Here is a 12,097-nt window from a genome sequence, read left to right as displayed (position 1 = left end):
ATTAATTGTATTGAGCCACTTGGGCAGAGATACCATATTTTAGGCATGGAAGCCCAGGAACATGAATGGGCATTACTTTTTAGCTGTCCGTCCATCCATCCATCCATCCATCCATCCATCCATCCATCCATCCATCCATTCACCCATCCATCCATCCATCCATCCATCCATCCATCCATCCATCCATCCATCCATCCATCCATCCATCCATCCATCCATCCATCCATCCATCCATCCATCCATCCATCCATCCACCCACCCACCCATCCATCCACCCACCCACCCACCCTACTACAGCGGAATATACGCCAGCAATTATCCTGGGCTGCGGACTCACGCAGCGGGGAGGGCTGCAGAGATCGCCCCAGCGGCCGCCCAGGGAGGTCCCGCCTCCTCGCCCCGCCTGCCCAACGGCCTCCCGCCCGTCTGCCCTCCCACCTAGCCGACTGCGGACGGAGGCGCTTGCTTCCAGCCAGGCCTGCTGCTCGCCATGCTGCCCCTGGGGACGCTCCGTCGGCCCCTCGCCGCCGCCGCCCGCCTGGCCCGGGCCTGGGCCCGCCCGCAGGTAAGGCCGGGGCGCTGCGGGGAGAGCCGAGCCGAGCCGAGCCGAGCCGAGCGAGGTAGCTGCGGCAGGGAACGGGCCGTGGTGCCAGCCCTGTGCCCGGAGAAGGCGGGCTTGGCGCGGCAGGGGCGGGGTCTGGGTGCCGGCGGTCCCGCCTGTGTCTTTTCTGCCCGTGTCCGGATGTGCAGGGGCTGTTGTCGCGACGCCCTCTTCAAGGTGTCTCTTTGGAAGCAGGGGCATTCCTCAGGCTGAGTGTCGGCCCTGGGTCTTGGCCAGAATCGTGTGCTGTTCTTCGGATGGGACAACTGCTCCAGCACCGGTCCAGTGTTCTTTTGAGCGGAAAGAAACATACGCCGCTGTGCGGCAAAATTTCTGTTCCTGCAGAAATTCGGCACAGGACGGGCCGCTGGTGCAGGATTACTGTTAATTCAGGATGCTGTGGGGAGGTAGAAATCATAAATACCAAAAGTGGCTGCAACAGATGGCAACCAAAGCTAGATGTGCAATACTTGAAAGGGTAATTAGGAAACAAGACTTTTGGTCTTGGCTGGCTGTATTTTGTCACCTGAGCTGTACAGTGCACATGCCTGCTGATGCTCATGAAATTAGATATATCCAGAATCCATCCTCTGTGCAAAAAGCCACCTCTATGCAAATACAGACTAATGCAAAAGATTTGGTTTGGCTTTAGTTTTTCTAGATCTATTTGAGAGGCGAGTATCATGTCCCAGGTTATTAAAGCAGTTGCGAAAGTAAGCATATTCTGGGGCTTCTGAAAGGGTTTATGTTATATGAATAGAAATACTGTTCTTAACTAGCCAGACTTTAGAAACCTCATGCTGGAAGAAATGAGTCCTTTCCCAAGCTTTGGTATCTTGTTCTTTCTTTTTCCAACAATTTGTAATTTGCTAATATTGATGCAAGACTGCAACTGGAAAACAGATTGCAGTAGTGTGAGTTGGTTGGGTAAGGGCAATGTAGGCAGCTGTTGATGTCGCCTCTATTTTGATGACATCGGCACCCTCACCTTTGAATAATGTGTTCAGCTGACTTTATTGGTTTGACTTCTGTATCCTGCTGCTGGCTTCATGAGGAAGGGGTATGAGAGAAGGCAACTCTTGGTTTATTATGAGCTAATAATTAAACAATTGAGCGTGGCGAATAAAAGCCATGTCATGATCTGTCACACTGCTGAAATGAGCTGCAGCAAGTAATGCCCACAAGAGCTACTGCCAAAGAAAAAAAGTCACAAGATATACTTTTGTAGTGGAGATCACAAAGTACCTGCTGCTCCCAGCCCCCAGTTTGTGATTTTTCCCAATGTTGTATCCCAGGTACTCATGTTCCTTGCTACGGGGCCCAGACAAGATAATAGTGTTTTCTATGAAATTCGCACGTATGATATTAAGCCATCAAAGATGAAGGAGTTTGTGGAGATGGCCAACAAGTACTTTCACCTCCGCGCAGCTCACTCGGAGATGGTGGGAATCTGGTCTGCAGAGCTGGGAGCCATGAATAAGGTGGTCCACGTTTGGAAGTACGGTATGCTCAGCATCCCTTTGCACTGTTCTGCTCTCTCTGTACTCCCTGTCTCCTAGGCAAGAAGGTGAGGAGAATGCTTATGCAACTTGTATTTGTTGCCTTTACTGTCAGAAAGTGTCCCACAAGAATATTTGTTCCTGTACCGATTACTAAAAATAACACTGCGGAGCCTATAAGGACAATTTTGACATGTTGGGATGAGAGAGTTACAACTGTTCCTAAACAGCAGTCTCTGCTTGAAGCAGGTACAATGGAGGAACTGCAGCAGAGTGCTTCTTGGTGAAATTTTCTAATTTAGGGCCAGTTCCGGAACAGCAGATGTTTAAAGGCTTTCAAAATGAACGTAAAAAAAGTCCTTTTTATCCTTAATAAGTTTATACGCGTAAATGCAGACAATCTATATGCAGCCTGTGTAAGTTTGAATGCGTGTATAATTGTTGTCAAATTTTAGTTCAGTGTAACAGTCACTCCCCACAGTAATGAGCACGCAGTCTGCATGCTTAAACTCCTCCTGCAGCTGCACTGTGGTGAGTTGGAAGCCATCCACCAGCTCTGATTTCCCAAGCCCACAAAGTGTTTTGTTACTGCATCAGCCTTGGTAGCAATTGGCTTCTTGCAGTATAATAAACTTTGTATGTTGTTGGATTTGTTGGTGACCCGGAAGTTGCTGGTGAGGCAAGACAAGCCTCACCAGTGTGGCACAAACTGGGCGTGCTGGCTGTGCTCTTTGTGGAGCCCAAGGGAACTCGCTACTTGGGTTACGGATAGATGAGAGGGCACACAGGTATCATTTCTTTGTACGTCTGCTGGTCTAGGGTAAATCTGTATGCTTATCTGTATCTGGGTCTATGTATGCAGATAATTTTGTTTCTGGGGTCCTCAGTCTATTCATTGAAATCCACCATGTTCACAGTACCTGTGTAGAATAAAGGGTCACCCCTTTTGTCCTCAGGGGATGAGAGGACCAGCTGTCTGTCAGTGGAAATGTTACAAGTTTTCATGTATCTATGAGTAAGAAATTGTCCTGCTTCTCAGAACTTTTCAGCCTTGGCTATTACTTATTTCTCTAAAGAAACCACATTTTTTTAACAATCTGTGAGAAAATTTTAAAATTAAAAAAATAAGGAAAAAAATCTGTATTTTTTATTTGTTTCCTAATGGTGTTTACATGTGTAAATGACAGCATTCATTCCAAACCTCTGCTTGTATGTGTTTAGTAGTTAAAAGTAATTGGTATATTTTTCTCTTAGTCCCAAGATACTGGTATTTCTTCAGGCTCTTCCTGTTTTCTCAGATGCTGGATTTTTCTCTTGTAGTATTGAAAGCTGTCTGCATAAACACCCTGCTTAAAATGCCACTGCACCCTAACCAACTGAAATTCAGACCTCTAAACTCAATGGATTTGTTTTTAATTAAGAAATAAAAAAAAAAAGAGGAAAATATTTAGATTTGAGGCACTTAATAACTTTTAATGTAGCTGAACAAATAAAAATTACATCTACGCTTGTAATTTTTATCTGATTCATATAAGCCAAAACTCATATTTTTCTTTATTTTCTCTTGGTTGACTAATATTCCTTCTGAATCTCCTTTTTCACTTCACTTGCCCATTTGCTGTGCTTTCGCCAAATCTCTTTACCCTTGGTAACTGTTACCACATCCAGTAATCCCTGCAGATTGTGTATCTTTCTTAGCAGTAACATTGCTTAATGCATTTTAACATTTTATAAACTTTTTTTGAAAGTTTGTTTTGGCTTGAAACCATTTAAATATGACAGCTAAAGCAGTGATTTCTGCAGAATTTAAAGGAAGATTACCACATCTGCTTCCAGCTAATAGGCTGTTTAAAAACATCAGTTTCAAATTTATGAAAGTGGAGCTTGCCTCCTTTTAATTATACATTTTGATTGACCCTGATGTAACATTAAGTGCACTTTTCATTGTTTTTTGTCTTGGGTTTTTGTTTCCTTTCTTACAGATAACTTTGCCCACAGAGCAGTAGTTCGGCATGCACTAGCCAATGACAAAGACTGGCAGGGAAAATTCATCTCTCCAGCTCTCCCCTTGATAGAAAAGCAGTACAATGAGGTTGCTTATCTGGTACCCTGGTGTCAGCTTGGGAAGCCTCCAAAAGAAGGGGGTGAGCTTATCTTCTCTCTTGCTGAGTAAAGTTACTGACACTGACGGACTAACAAAAAATGGCTTAAAGTTTAAACCCGATATTACGTGGTTTTAGAAGCCCGTGTGTAACAAGTGCACACGTTTCACACCCACGTGAAAAAGGTGATGTAACACAGATGAGGGACAAAGGTTTCGAGAAGGATTTTATCCTGACTTCCATCAATTACTGACTAGAACCCTGATCATGAAGGTTGTAAAGAGGTGCGTGGCTTGCCTCAGTGAGCAGGAATAATGGCAATGCTGTCGTAGTGGTCAGAGGAGTCATTCTGGGACTTCCTTTGTCCATCCATCAGTGAGGGGGCATTTCCTGGAGACGCTAAAGAAAAGATGAGGATTGTTCTCTTTCACAGAGGTTTTTGAATTTATCAGTTTGCTTTGATGTTACTGCTGCTTTTGCCATAATAATTTCAAGAGAAAAAAAAAAAAAATCCGTATTTTTAAAAGATACATGGAAGTCAAGCATACTTTGTAACTTTGTAATGATCATAGATCAGGTGTAGATATCCTGTCCGTATGTATACTAATTCTTCCTGTGTTAAATGTGGTATTAATAGTACTGACTGTTCCCCAATATATGGACATTTGCCATCAAAGGGGTTTATCATAAGCCACTTCAATAGCAGAAAACATCACCAGCCTTAAAAAAGGCCAACTCACATTATTCAATCAGCCATCCAAATCCCAGAAACATGTATAAGTACTTGTGATACTGCAAAGTAGCCTGTGTCTTCCCAGGCAACACTGGATACTGCTAAGTTGGGCTCAGTGTGAAGCTTTCTGTTCCTCAGCATCCCAATACTTATATTTACACTTGAACTAGCTTCAGTCAGCAAGCCTCTGTTCTTGTGAGCCCCTGAAAGCTGTGAGATATTGTGCGTGCTGGGATGAAGGGGCAATTTCATGTCCTGCTGACCCCAAATGGCAGGGAATTGCAGTACTGGTTTCACAGGAACTATGTTATAAGAAACAGCATATTACATATTTCCTTCCTTGAGGTCATCTTTGCCTTTTTTCCCAGGGGTATACGAATGGGTTACTTTCCAGATGAAGCCTGGTGGGCCAGCATTGTGGGGTGCAGCTTTTCAAGCTGCAATCAATGCTCACATCAATACGGGTTACACCAAACTGATTGGTGTTTTCCACACAGAGTACGGATTTCTTAACACAGGTACTACTCGATTTCTGGTAGAGACTTTGGCATGGGAAGGAGTGGAGGGAGAGGGGCAAGGGCTTGTCCTGGATGAGGATTGGCTGGCTTGATAAAAATGTTGGTGTGGGTCACCAGAGTCCTGTAAACAGTCCTTGAACCCGTCTTTGTGTATTGGGTTATAAACCAGGTGCTGCTATTTTAGAAGACTCTCAGATCTGGTGTTAAAGAGCCAAACCTTTTAAAGACTCAGCAAAGGCTCATCCCATCACTTGACTGACTGGAGAATTGTTTCTGCTAACTGCAAGGCACTTAACTGGTGAAGGCAGACGCTTAGTACCTTTTGTGTTGCAGCACAACAGCATTCAGCTGACTGTGTTTGTACTTTTCTCAGTCCACGTCATCTGGTGGAATGAGAGTCCAGATCACCGGGCAGCAGGAAGGCACAGAGCTCATGAAGATGCCAGAGTGGTAGCAGCTGGTAAGGGATGAATGATCCAGAGAATTCACTAGTGCTACCTGCATGCATGCTGAGTAAAGTATTATTTCTCATTGGATGCCTGTCTTAATTAAACACGTTTAATTTCAGTGCGCGACAGTGTCAGATTCTTGGAGTCCCAGCAAAATATGCTCCTGATGCCTCTGCCATGCTCGTCACTGAAGTAACCTTCTTCTAAGGATGCAACTGATGGCAGAAAGGACAAGATGGAAGTGCTGTCAGGAAGTGCTATAAGATGGATTGTCAAACCCTCGTGACCTCAGCTGTTCTTCAGTTTACAGTAAATACATGCAAAACATTGATCACTAGCAGTGTAAATCAGTAAAATTTTGCACCCTGATAGCAATTGCTGAGTTTATGGTGATACTCCTGCCTCCCCAGGAAACAGAACTTGAGCCCTCTCACTTATGACATGAACCACACTTCACCCATCTTTTATTTTAATTCCTTAGTTTTTAATACTTTTCTGCATAGGTAGATCACTTACCAGACCTTGCAAGTTAAGTGCTCTTTTCCATCACAGCTCAGAGACAGTATCATTTTCATAATGTGCTTTGGTGACTCCTGTAATTACGACATCTTGGATATTGCATCCTGAGTTAAGAAGGAATGCCCCCACATATCTGTTAACCAATTATGTTTTAATCAGGCTCCTCACTGGGATGCTTTGTATTAATTCCGAATCATGAAAAACATCAATGCGGCTGGAATTGCTCCTAGGGAGGTGCTGCAGTGGAGCTGGTCAGGTAGTGTGTCCCAATGAACTCTGCTGCAAGACAAGCATTTATTCACTATCTTATTATAGTTCAGTCCAGCTCTTTCCTTCCTTGATCAGCAGGCGCTTCCTCAAAACTGTAGATTACACACATAATGCTTTTCCTTAGGTGTCTTAATATTTCTCTAGGCTGTTGAATAGGCCTTCTTGTTCAACTGTGTAGTTAAACTCAGCTGACAGTCTTCTAAATACTTTTTGCCAGACTGTTAAAAGCTAAATAAATGTGTATAGAGCATGAATTCTATTGCTTACAGCTCAAGCTCTTAACTCCTTTTAAACTGTGAAATGATAAACCCCATTCTCCAATTACAGCATTTTGCAGGTCTTGGATTGTGGACAACAGCGGTCTTGGCAGTTGCTTTAGAGCCACTAAGCTGAAGTGAACAGCAGCACAGCAGAAGGTACATGGGCTGAGGAGTCATGCTTATATATTGTATACATGGAGTGGAGTAAACCTTTCAGCATTTAAAGGTCAGGAAGTGGCAGAGCACAAAGGAAGCTTTCCCACACGTTAATCACTGACCTTCAATGAGCAATTGATTTAACATTTCTGCTGAAATATCTTTGTGCAATCTGCCTGGTGATGATTATTGCTTCTGTGAAGTGCATTAGGATCTCACAGAAAGCACTTAAAAAGACCCTGTTGTAGGCAATTAGGTCCAAGAGCAGGTAGATAGGGTGCAGCTGCTCTAGTAAGGGAATGTAACAGGTCCCAGCACCCATACGCATGTTCATAACTCCTCTCTCTCCAACAAAGCCATCTTTAACATTCTCAGGGTTGAACAAGCACTACTTCCGAGACCACCCTCTTATATTTTACAAATCAACTTTTTAAGGTATAAATGGTTGATAAACCATCACTACCAAGCTAATTCAGAATATTATTTTATGGCAGTTAACTCAGGACTTTTTGGTGGTTTTTAAAATAACAAAAACATGGGCTGAAAAATGGGACAGGGAATTAATAGAACTTTTCTTTTTTTCCCCAAAAAAAGTTAAGTTCTATTTTTTATTAGAATAAAAAAGAGCTGTACTAAAAACAGTGTAATTTTTTAAGTGAAACTATTTTCGTTTTCACCAGCATTAAGAGTAAAGCATCCTCAGGATTTTAGAGGTGTGCTTTATTCCAAAGTTCGTGGTTTTCTGAGAAGTGGTTGATAAATCAAGCACATTACCCAAAATACCAGCTGGACACTAGGTTAGAACACAAAACCCAGGACATTTTCATTAGCTTATTTAGTGTGAATTTTCCTGATGAGTGCAACTTCAAGAACTGGCTGGATCCTGGAACTTAACTGGTTGGTGGTGGGATTACAGGCAGTAGTTGGCAAAATTTTAACATCGGTTTTCTTTTGGGCAATTGGACCATTATTCTGCTTTCATTTGTAAACTGCTGTTCTAAATCAAACTAATATTAACTGGAATAGTTTTCCTTTAATTTGATACTAGCTAAGGGTTCGTTAAGTTTAGCGTATTTCAGAATCTTTATACTGAAGCATAGCATTTTGCTTTGTCAGTACAAACAGGCATAGGCTGTTTTAGCAAAGAGGGGAGCAGTTATCAATAGTTGCAACTTTCCACATCTCTGTAATGGAAATACTCAAGAGGCAGGTAGCTGGCTTGAGATTTAAACATCCAGGTAAGTTTATTGTGCTCTGCAGCTGGATTTGACAGTTGTACGATTCACTGTTTCAGGTCTTGCTGGAGACCTTTTTATTTACTACCTTTAGAAACTCCAAGTAGCACCTCCGTTTCAAATCTTGTGCCAGCTCACTTGACTGAAAATATTATGTGCACTGTGCCAATTTGTAGAGATACTGGAACTTGCTTGTACATTATACATCAACATTCAAACAAAACAGAATGGGCAAACCAAGAAATTCTAACAGCACTCCTTAAAAGAACATATGCAAAAATGACATTTTGAAAACCAGTGGTGCCACAACAGCTTTATTTTTCACTTAATACAAGGCAATTAGAGTGCCTTTTGATACTTCACATAACAGGTATTAGCAAATACAAATATATATACTTTTTTTTTTCTTTTCTTGAAAATGACCATTTAAGGATTTAAATTAGGAATTTCAGTTGTGAAATCACTCTAGATTTTTGCAAAGTCAACAGATATTCCAGTGCAAAAAATAGATCCCATTACAGATAGCATAAAGTGCTTGGAACGAAGGACCAACTATAATTCAGGATAAGCATAAAGTGGTAGTTTAACCATGGGGAAAATACATCAGCTCCTTACTGAAATACAAATGTACTACAAAAAGGGATACAACATGTCAATAGTAATATGATTTAGAATAAGTTAACACCTCAGCGCAGTTTCATTATCAAGAGTGGTTCATATACTGTATGTGACTCTAGAGTGATTTTTTCCCCCAACACATGAGTAAATTAGTGGCTGTCTGAACTTATTCCATGACAAATCTTCATGTGAGAGTTGAATTATGCTGGCTGTTCAGTACAAATGAGTCAGGTCAGAGCTGTGAAGATCTGTATTTACTGTAATATTTTGTCACAGATAGCAGACTCTGTATGAGCATGACAGTCACAGGGCAATAGGAATCAAGAATTTTGTGGGTGGGATAAGGAAAGAGGATTATGATGTAACTGTTGTCTCCTGCTAAATTAATCATTTAAATGAGCAGTTTCAAAGAGCAGACCACAGCCCTTTCAGGACCAAATCTGAATCCTCCTAGAACTCGTTCTAGTTCTATATGCACTAGTTTGGTGCCATGCAAAACTTAAGCCCTTCACTTTGGTGACTTAATGCTGATTTGTAACAGTGATTTTTAGCAGTGGTAAGCCTTTAATACATGCTAGTTGTTTCAATGATACCGTAACATAGCTGCAGCCTCTTATAGAGAAGTCATGGCTGTAGCTCAGCTGTTTATTAATTTTTCTGCACCTGGAAGTCTGGTGTATTCATCACCCTGCTACTCATCCCCGTAGGGTGACAATGCCATAAACATAATAACAAATCATGTTTTAAGTGAGGTATACCAATCCCCATTATACTCCTTTCTCAATCCCCTTAGCAAGGTACTAAATACAGTTAAAAAAAAAAAAAACTATGAAAAAGGCACTTCAGCAGAGTGTATAGAAAGCTCTTACTTTATCCCAAGGCAGGACACAGCAGGGATTGGGAACTTCATATATATTTAACTGTGTTTCAAGATTTCTGATTTGGCCAGTGTTACCAAGTATACTTGGAAATATAGAATCATAGAATGGTTTGAGTTGGAAAGGATCTAAGGACCATCTCATTCCAACTCCCCTACCATGGGCAGGGACACCTCACACTAGACCATGTCACCCAAAGCTCTGTCCGGCTCACAACAGCCTCCTGACTGTCTATTGGGCTGCTATGGACATTCACAGAAGAAAACGGTCCATGACTGATTCATGGTGGAGTGGCATCAAGAACTAGTGCCGAACCTATATGGGTATTTAGGGAAGGGGCATGACATACTTGAATAGCCCAGGAACTGCACTTGGGTTCAAACCACATTACCAAACCTATTTCTGAATGTAAAAGCAAGGTAGAGGGGCCTGTAAGCGTATTAATGAAAGCATACTCTCCCATGACTGTTGTACAATGTCAGTGAGAATTCGTTGGTCTTACTACAAAATATGCCCTCTAACATTATTCTGGCTTCATAAAACTTCAGAAATTATTGACTGATGTAACTATAGCACTACTACTTTGAAGAATCTTGTCCTTCAAGGGGATTTTTACTGAAGCAGTTTGTCACATGTGTAATAGGGGTGTGTTCTCCAGTTAGGGATCACCAAATGACTGAAACTACACTGCACAACAGAAGCAGAAACTTCTTACACATTAATCTAATGTTATACCAGTTTCCAAACAAAAACATTTGACATGAACAATTTGCAGTATTTGCAGATAGCAGCTGATTGCTAGAGTCTGGAACTTGGTCAGATCATGAACATAGCTATCACTGAATCGACACAACGAGAGCATAGCATTGCAGGCACAACGTAAAGAAATACTGTGGCTACAAAGATCAATTGAAAGCACTTTCAATCCCAAATTAAGCTACCTACCTACTTAAAGTCATAAATAATACTGTTAAAAAAAAAAATCTACATCTCATTTCTAGTTTTACCTGTCAAAGCCAGAAATGGCAACATGCTTGTGCTAAGCAGTTATTTCAGATTATGGGTACCTTTCTGGTGCAAAGCAGGGGTTAAAGAGCAGATATTATGTATCTGAGTGACATCTCATGATTTAGAATTTGCTCTTGGCATTAGCAGCTTGTACAACTACTGAGTTTGCTGCTGTGGTCCAAACACTAGGTCTGCTTCTCACCCACTTCCTCCTACTAGGTGTTCAGGCAGCTGCTGTAGTACCTCAAAGAGCAGGAGAGTACTGAACTACACAAAACCCTAGCCAGAGTAGGTTATTGGTTATGATGCTGGTGGGTCAATCCTGTGCATTTGCAGGGTTCACGGTTCTGTGTATCACCACTTACTGATGGAGATGTACAGATACGAAGGCCTGTCTCTTGCTATCCCATCTGCACAGTACTGCTTTGTGGCCCCAGATTTGTCAGCAACTCACCTGCACCAGTCTAGGAAAAGCAGACGGTCAGGTAAGTTTTCACAATCTAAGGCTACAACACTGGTGGTGACTTTTCTTGCCACTGACTGTTTTGGTGCATTCATTGCCAGCAATGGATGTAACACCACAAAATTCCCACTCACAACACGAATGTTTTAACGACTAAAACATGCATGTCTAAAATACCTATAAATAACCACTGGCCACAATTCCATAGTGAACTATTTCTGCAGTGCTAGTGAAAGCATACTGTACAGGACAAGACACAGTATAGCTGAAATCCCACAGCATCTGGTGGGTGCTTTACCACAGCTTCAGAGTTATACTGTAATGAGCTAAGTTCAAGTCTTTCACTTCAGCACAGTACAAGACGACTCCATGAGGCACGGCCCGCAAAGGAATTTGTTTCTGTTGCATTGAATTGCATTGCATTGAATGGTTATCAGTAGAGTGTCCAGTTTCTCTTCTTCTAGCTTCTTTGGGAGTATCCTATCCCAGAGAAGTTTGCATTCTGCTCATCATTTCTTTGCTGGAAGTGGTTCACACACAACTTTCTTTTACCTTCTCATCTTGCAGGAAGGAATTAAGGATTGCAATGTCTACCACAGTCTGGTTTTTGTGCAGTGACAGATCCTTAGTGTGGTCGTCATCACTTTGGTCCTTAGCAAAATTTACAAATACCTGCAAGAAAAAAAGGCCATGTCACACATCACCCTGAATTTTCGTTAATTTGGGGCATTTTACACACTGGGCTTCCTGAACTAGTCCCAGGATTCAGTACTCCTCTAAAATGCCCT

At 42.0% G+C, this 12,097-nt stretch overlaps 2 protein-coding genes across 5 annotated transcripts in view; one reads left to right on the top strand and one right to left on the bottom strand.

Annotated features, from left to right (window-relative positions):
• Positions 1-416: 416 nt before the first annotated feature.
• Positions 417-6,277, top strand: NIPSNAP3A (nipsnap homolog 3A). The gene is made up of 6 exons (XM_061455002.1): positions 417-565; positions 1,897-2,104; positions 4,083-4,244; positions 5,304-5,453; positions 5,827-5,913; positions 6,022-6,277. The coding sequence occupies exons 1-6, from the start codon at positions 491-493 to the stop codon at positions 6,096-6,098; spliced, it is 759 nt and encodes a 252-aa protein (XP_061310986.1). The 5' UTR covers positions 417-490; the 3' UTR covers positions 6,099-6,277.
• Positions 6,278-8,624: 2,347 nt separating this feature from the next.
• The window catches only part of ABCA1 (ATP binding cassette subfamily A member 1), a 97,359-nt gene continuing 93,886 nt past the window's right edge, over positions 8,625-12,097 (bottom strand). For all 4 annotated transcript variants that reach the window (XM_061454998.1, XM_061455001.1, XM_061455000.1 and 1 more), the window contains one exon: positions 8,625-11,981. In XM_061454998.1, coding sequence (XP_061310982.1) covers positions 11,841-11,981 — 141 coding nt within the window. In that variant the 3' untranslated portion in view covers positions 8,625-11,840. The remainder of the gene's footprint in view (positions 11,982-12,097) is intronic.

Source organism: Pezoporus flaviventris, unplaced genomic scaffold, assembly GCF_033815535.1.
Source record: "Pezoporus flaviventris isolate CSIRO_AGI_PZ_B2104156 unplaced genomic scaffold, CSIRO_AGI_Pfla_v1 ptg000018l, whole genome shotgun sequence".
NCBI lineage: Eukaryota > Metazoa > Chordata > Aves > Psittaciformes > Psittacidae > Pezoporus > Pezoporus flaviventris.
This window is presented reverse-complemented; position numbering and strand designations above follow the sequence as displayed.

Bases quoted from the DNA above. Each gene is read 5' to 3' on its own strand.
- NIPSNAP3A (XM_061455002.1), top strand. From the start codon at position 491: ATGCTGCCCCTGGGGACGCTCCGTCGGCCCCTCGCCGCCGCCGCCCGC. The intron at 566-1,896 runs GTAAGGCCGGGG...GTTGTATCCCAG, and splicing joins GGGCCTGGGCCCGCCCGCAG to GTACTCATGTTCCTTGCTAC. The intron at 4,245-5,303 runs GTGAGCTTATCT...CTTTTTTCCCAG, and splicing joins GAAGCCTCCAAAAGAAGGGG to GGGTATACGAATGGGTTACT.